Below are 7009 nucleotides of genomic sequence, written 5' to 3'. Positions count from 1 at the left end.
AGCTTCTGAATGGCCTACAATTCAGAGGAGAGGACCTCGTCGAAAAGGCAGATTTAAGTAAGTAAGTCTCTACATTTTATTGATCTGGAGATATTAAATAAGTAATATGAAGTACATTTTTCTGTCGCTGGTGCCAGTGCCAACCTCAGAGGACTTCCTTATTACAAGCTACCAGATTACCATCCAGATGAATGAAGTCATTTTTTAAATTATATATTTCTTTTTGAACGGAATAAAAGGGTGACAGGGGTTTGTGTTAAATACGATGAAAAAGAGACTGGGAAAGCATATCACACATTTTATTGGAAAATGTCAGAGAGCACATACCCGTCACAATAAAGTATGCAAAGTAGATCACATAATGAAGTTTGAGGTGAATGATTTGCTAAAATGAAGCAAAGCCTATCATCTTTTTTTTTTACCCCCTTCAATCTAGCACGCGATAATTTAATGTATCAATCCAAAATCCCATTTCGGTGGAATTCATATGTGGGGTGCAAATCGGACTTGCCTTTCTACCTGCAGATTAAAATGACATTGATATCAATAGGTGCGAAATTGAGTTCTATGAATGAAACAGGAATAAAAATCCTATCTGCATGGTGTGGTGGAACGCAATTAGTTATTTAACAAGGATTTGGAACAGTGCATTGATGCTCAGATGGATAAGGCTAATGCACCCTTTCCAATGCAATGGTAAGGCATTTCAATATGTTTATTACATTTTTAGGTTAATGCTACTTTAAAATCTATCCTGACTCTATTGTTGGTAGACACAGCAGTAAAGCATGAAGCCAACTTTGGGGAAAGTTACTTCTGTACACTGAGCTACATCTACACCAGTCACACGGTACATAAAATCATTTTATGGGGTTTACAGCACTGAAATAGGTTAAACAACCGAAGATCAAAAACTACAGCATGACATCGTGTTTAGGATATTGCACAAGTGTAACAAATGTTTCCTGATTCTGGTCAAGCCCAGTTCTAGTTCTAGTTCTAGAGATTCAGTGAGTATTTGTCATATTCACTGATTTCCAAGACATAAATGGGCACCAGAAACATAAGGAGCTGGGTTATTGCTTCAGAATTTGGATTAAAGACTTAACAGTGCCATCTACAACAAAAGGTCCAAGAGGTCTAAAAGTTCATTGAATAGTGTAAACACTATAACTTTATGTTGCAAGGCGTATCTGAAGCACAGCGATGACCAGTAATCAACGAGTTAACCTGGGGATGACACATTACAGCAACACAGGGCTCTGAGTTGGCAACAGGATGAAGAGGATGGGTATTCCACTGAAACATGGGCTCATATTATGGCTCCAAGTAGTGACACCTAAACCTGCAACATACAGTAAATACTAAATGATGATAATGTTGAACGCATCCCATTCACAGACCTACAAAAGAACAACAGAAGTGCAGTTGTTTTCCCATTATTGCTATGCTCTTGACACGTTGCTGTCTGACAGAGAGGCAGAATGAAGTAATTCTTTAAAAATCATATCCTACTGTAAACATGGAACAAGGCGGAGTTGCAGTATCATTTGAAATATTGACAACAAAATCTGGAAATCTGGAGGCTGGCTGTGAATTGAAAGCATCAAAGGTAATAGGCAAGAACTTGAGTCTTAAAGGGACTGTTTGGATTTTTTGACATGGGGTCGAGTGTATTACCTAGAGTAGATGGCGGTCAGCACACCCCCAGTTTGGAGAATTAGAAAGCTGTTGGGCGCCCGGGTAGCTCAGTTGGCGGAGCGTGTGCCCATATATAGGTTTCCACTCCGACCCGCGGCCCTTTGCTCCATGTCATTCCGCCCCTCTCTCCCCCTTTTACTTCTCCAGTTGTCCTGTCAATAAAGGCCTAAAAAGCCCAAAAAACATTGCGTACACTTAAACTGATATTGATGTTTTTATGTGGCCATTTTTTAGAGTGGCTAAATTACTAAAAACTGGGGGAGCTGCCAACTTTACTAATGTCATACAGTGACTATGGATCAGTACCTCATACAACCCCACTTTAAAGAATCTGAACAGTCCCTATAAGGAGTTAGACCTACAGACAGGACAGCAGATCCAGTTTGAGACATTTTGTGACAATTAAATGAACCATGCTGCGCAGAATATCATAAGCTGTGTTCCATGATAAAGATTTCAGGTCTAGACTAGACTAAAAGAATAAAAACATTTCACAGAATCAAGCTACCTCTGCCAAACTCCACTTTCAAAAGGTAGATAACTGTAAGACACTTAATCCATGAAACAGCAATAACCTGCAACACAGGTCACTTAATCAGGCCACGACATAATATTTACATACAAGTTCTTTCTATGATATTCTACACACTCTACTGGCCTTTTAATTGTTCTCTCACATCTTTACAAGTAACATTTGCAAATCGAGATTATCTACATGCAATAGCAACCATTCAGCAGTAACTAAACAACAGTGATGTGAACAGCAGCCCATGACTGTGGAGTCAAATATATACTTTTATATTATAAAACAGAAAAGGCTAGGAATGAAAGAATCCGCCTAGCCGTGTCACGAGTCACAACGCATGCTAAATATGTGAAAGGGTCAAATGCAGGAGATCAACTCTGTGGCCTCGCACTCACTTTGACTTCAAAATGTTGGAACCGTTTCAGTCTTTAACACCAGAAGATGTGCTGCAGGACTGGACTGCATATGTGTACACTAAATGACAGAGTAATCCATCTGGGGAATATGCTCTTATCAATCAATATTAATAGCTGCATCCTCACACAATAGCAGCTGAAAATCTGTGGATTACTAAAATCTTTCAATGGGTAAACACTTTAAAAATTCTGGCATGTGTGAGGCCACAGATTACATTGTTCCGTCTCCTACTTTACTGTGTGTTTCTGTTGTGTGCGTGTGTGTGTGTGCGTGTGTGTGTATCAGGGGCGTCACTTCTCCTGCAGCAGGGCGGGGATGTTGATGTTCCACCCGATGGCCTGTCGGTCGAAGCCGCAGGTGAACAGGTTGCACGACTGGTTCTCCTCATTCCACGCTGTACAACACACCATTCGCCGGTGACCCTGCACACAGACATTTCAAATGGTTTTAATGATGCTGATTGACGGATCAAACACACACCTTCATGTCCTTTCTTACCATTCTGTTGCTGCGTGGTAGTCTGGCCAGCCTCACTCCACTCATGTCAAACAGTCGTACTTGACGATTGTCGTGTGGCAGAGCGATGATCCTCTGGTTGGCAGAGACGCTTATCCTGAAAGATTAAATAAAGTTCACTTTGAATCTGGATCACAGTTTGTTTAATACTTCTAGATAAACTCTACTAAGCTCTACTGGACAACTGCACTCAGGACTCAGGACTGCACTTTGAATGATTTGGTAACTGGAGTTAACTGTGTACAATTCCGCACTAGATTTACTCAAAAAGCTTAACGCTGACATTAACTGCCCCTGGAACCTGTATTCCCACACTGGCAAACAGGATAAAGACTACCAAAAATGGCTAGTAGTTCTAGCATTGGACTACTGTATAGACAGAGCGCATGGCGTCATACTCTGAAAGCCACACCCACTGTGGGGGAAAACAATCGGCGCCACAATGTACTAAGGGCTGAAACCCTAACAAAGTGCCTATTGCTAGCTAAAAACAACTGATTTAGGCATGTCAAAGGATTATTTTAGCAACCTATGTCTACTAAGGCACTTCAATTCTATTTATAGGATCAAATATCAGAGTTATCTCAAGACACTTTCCAGATAGAGCGGGTCTAGACCACACTCTATAATTTATAAAGACCCAACAATTCCAACCTTTTCCCCAAGAGCAAGCATTTAGTGCAACAGTGGCGAGGAAAAACTTAAGCAGAAACCTTGGACAGACCCAGGCTCTTGCCAACATATTACTATAGCTTTCTGATTTATCTACATTCCACTATAACACAAGTTATATACAGTGTACAAAATGCTTTAGCTCAACTTACAGAAATATAGTTAGCCTAAAACTGATATTTGGATATTTGACTCGGTAACTAAATGCTTGCTTCACACGTAAGGTTGGGCAGAAGCTGACTGCTGACTCCTCATGTCTGTATCCAATTTAGTTTTTTTTTAATAAAAGTTCAGTTTTTTGGTTTGGCAGCTTATAAAAACTTAGTTGGGACTTCTTTACCTGACATGCATTCCAGCACCTTTCAGGTACTTTTCTGTTGTTTTCTAGCAGATTGAATTGACAAGGAGGCACGTTCACGCTATACAAAGACAATGGAGGGCTGTTTTCCCACCGTTGGGGGCGGGACTTAAAGGCGCTGTGTCTCTATGCAGGACAGGACAGCTGATGGTGGGGTCTCACTGATCATAAACCCTAAAGGGCGACAGCAGGCCTTAAAATTAGCAGAACAGCCTGGCCACGATGTCTACAATACCCTTATTACTTAGCTGTATTATTCCAACTTTTTGACCTAACTTTTTAAAAGAAGTATTTCCAAGAATTACATTTCTATCAGAAGTTTAAAACAGCATATTAATATTGATTCTCTGCCAATACTTTTGCTACCGTAAGCCCACATCAAAATAAGTAACCTCGGACCAAAACTCTAAACTCAAAGTCCAATTAGTCGTTGACCTGGAGCGTTCCATCCCATCACATAATCATGAGCAACAAACATTTGTCATGTTGTTGTAGATGTTCAAATTTCCAATCACAAATGCGCCCCCGGAGCCTGGCTCTCATCCAGTTGCGTCCCTTCTTTCACCTACCTGTTCACAGCTGAGTCAGTGCGGATGGTTGCTATAGGCGACCTCATGTTCTTCAAGTCCCACACCTTGACGGTGCGATCGTCACTCCCTGAAACCACATTGTCACCCACTGTGAACACTGCCGACGTCACCGTGCTACAAAAGATGGACAAACAGACGCACACACACACACACACACAACGAGAGGCCAGTTGTTACACAAAGAATGTAAAACGTGTTCAAACTGAGTCACACTGTACTCCACAATCCAATTTAAGTACAGCGACGAAGGATGATAGGCACAAAAGTCCAGCCAAAGTACCTCAAGTTCTCCCTATTAAGGAAAAGGAAGAAAGTTTAGATTGAGTATTATTTATAGCCAGTCTAGTCACCTTCTCCCACAGACGCTAGAATTACTCATACAGCTGAAAGATAAGAGCGATGTGTCACAGATATGTCAGGAATCCTTATGAGCATCAACACAGGTATCAGGTACAACTTTAGAAAGTTAACACTGTGATGTTCTTCATTTAATATGTGATTCTCCAATTTAAAACATTACAATGTATCACCTTCCCAATGGAGAAAAACTAAATAAAGGCAGGATCACACTGGAGCTGCGTTCAAGTAAAAAAAAAAAAAACTCGATGGGTTAAATAAATAATTGACTTCAAAGTGTGAGTGTGTTCTGAGTTGTCAAGACGGCGTGAAAGACGCTTTTCGCTTTGCTTTCTGATCTCAGATCACCAATTTGCAATCCTATCTGGCTGTTTCTTGTTCTTTTAATACAATCTGGATATATTTTTGGCTATTATGGAAAGAGACAGTGCATCAGTGACAAAAACTGAAGAGAAAAAAAAAAGGAAAACTCTGGCACTCACAGATAAGTATTCTTATTTAATGTGGGTTTGTATTCTTCCATATACAAACGTAAATATTTCTTCATATCACAATTTCTACGTTTTGACTTTTACTAATTGAGCTTTGGACATAGCAACCATACCTCTGGTGGGGAAATCCCTGTAATAGACCACATGGGCAATGCTGTGCAGATAAATTAGCAGGGCTGATTTATGGCAATAATGGATTTGACTCCTTTTGACTTTTGCAAATTCAATGGAGAATGTTAGTATTCATTCGCCATTAAATTTCCATTTTTTAATTATAACTTAAATGTACTATGAAGGAATTTTTATCCAAGTCGCCCAATCCTTGTTCAAACAATCGGCACTAAACATCAATTTCCATTGGAAGTAACTGAAAGCTGAAAGCAACTGTACTGTACAAGCATTACATATATATAGGCAACTTAATATTATGATGTGTCTATATAGTATGGTAAAAGAACCTACAGTACATTGTATTTGGCACATGTTATTATTATCCAAACAGTAACACACAGTATGTGGTATCCCATTTTGTTATTTCTGGCCATAGCTGCCTGGATTTTGCTAACCTCCAGTAGTTGAAGTTCTGACCATTGCTGCGGTCAGAATGCAATGACAGCGCTGTAGGTGGAGTTACAGGCGTGTTAAAAAGCTACGATCCCATCCATCTTTGATGCTTAAAAGGACAGTTTAAAAAGAAAAAGAAAAAAACTTTAAAAAGATGTAACTCTAAGTCTAATGCAAGCAGGATTTCAGCATTTATACAGGAGATAACTGATAAAAAGATAATGATGCCAACTACACAATATATTTGGATGCCAACATCACAGTATTTTTGCTATGTTGGGCCCAATGGAGGCAGAAAGGTTCCTTATATGCATACATCCCCCACCTCCCGCGCCCTTTATCCAACCAGCCGTGACGCACTGCTCCACATGACAGCACAGCTCTAGCCATTCATTTAATAGACCTTTAATACTTCCAATCTATTACTGTATGTCAGCCGCTCCTGTGAGGGATTTTTTCTTCTTTCCTTCCTTTTGTGCTTGTTCAATCGTGGAGGTAAAAGTGAAAAGGAAAAAAAGCTCTGATTCTTGATTAAGATTAGGTTGAGCAGTGTCCCTTTGCACACAAGCATTGTCTAGAGTTCCACATCTAGTTTTTCTTTTTAACACTGGCTTCCCTCCTAATTCAAATTGACGTGGCATTAAGGGCTAATTAGGGGACTAAACTTTGTCCTATTAGAGGGGCCGGGGCTCAATGAAACTGCTGTATCGTTACAGGCACCTTCTGACATTGCAGGGTACAGCCCACTTGGGAATACAAGAGGTTGAGAAAGAGAGAGAGAGAGAGAGAGAGAGAGAGAGAGAGAGAGAGAGAGAGA

The 7009-nt window shown here is 40.2% G+C and overlaps 1 protein-coding gene across 2 annotated transcripts in view; it reads right to left on the bottom strand.

Moving 5' to 3' along the window:
* Positions 1 to 282: 282 nt before the first annotated feature.
* The window catches only part of LOC116672315 (WD repeat-containing protein 37), a 25722-nt gene continuing 18995 nt past the window's right edge, over positions 283 to 7009 (bottom strand). For both annotated transcript variants that reach the window (XM_032504072.1, XM_032504073.1), the window contains exons 12-14: positions 4760 to 4894; positions 3143 to 3257; positions 283 to 3066 (exon numbers count right to left, since the gene is read on the bottom strand). In XM_032504072.1, coding sequence (XP_032359963.1) covers positions 2935 to 3066; positions 3143 to 3257; positions 4760 to 4894 — 382 coding nt within the window. In that variant the 3' untranslated portion in view covers positions 283 to 2934. The remainder of the gene's footprint in view (positions 3067 to 3142; positions 3258 to 4759; positions 4895 to 7009) is intronic.

Source organism: Etheostoma spectabile, chromosome 22 (genome assembly GCF_008692095.1).
Source record: "Etheostoma spectabile isolate EspeVRDwgs_2016 chromosome 22, UIUC_Espe_1.0, whole genome shotgun sequence".
NCBI classification, from domain to species: domain Eukaryota; kingdom Metazoa; phylum Chordata; class Actinopteri; order Perciformes; family Percidae; genus Etheostoma; species Etheostoma spectabile.
This window is presented reverse-complemented; position numbering and strand designations above follow the sequence as displayed.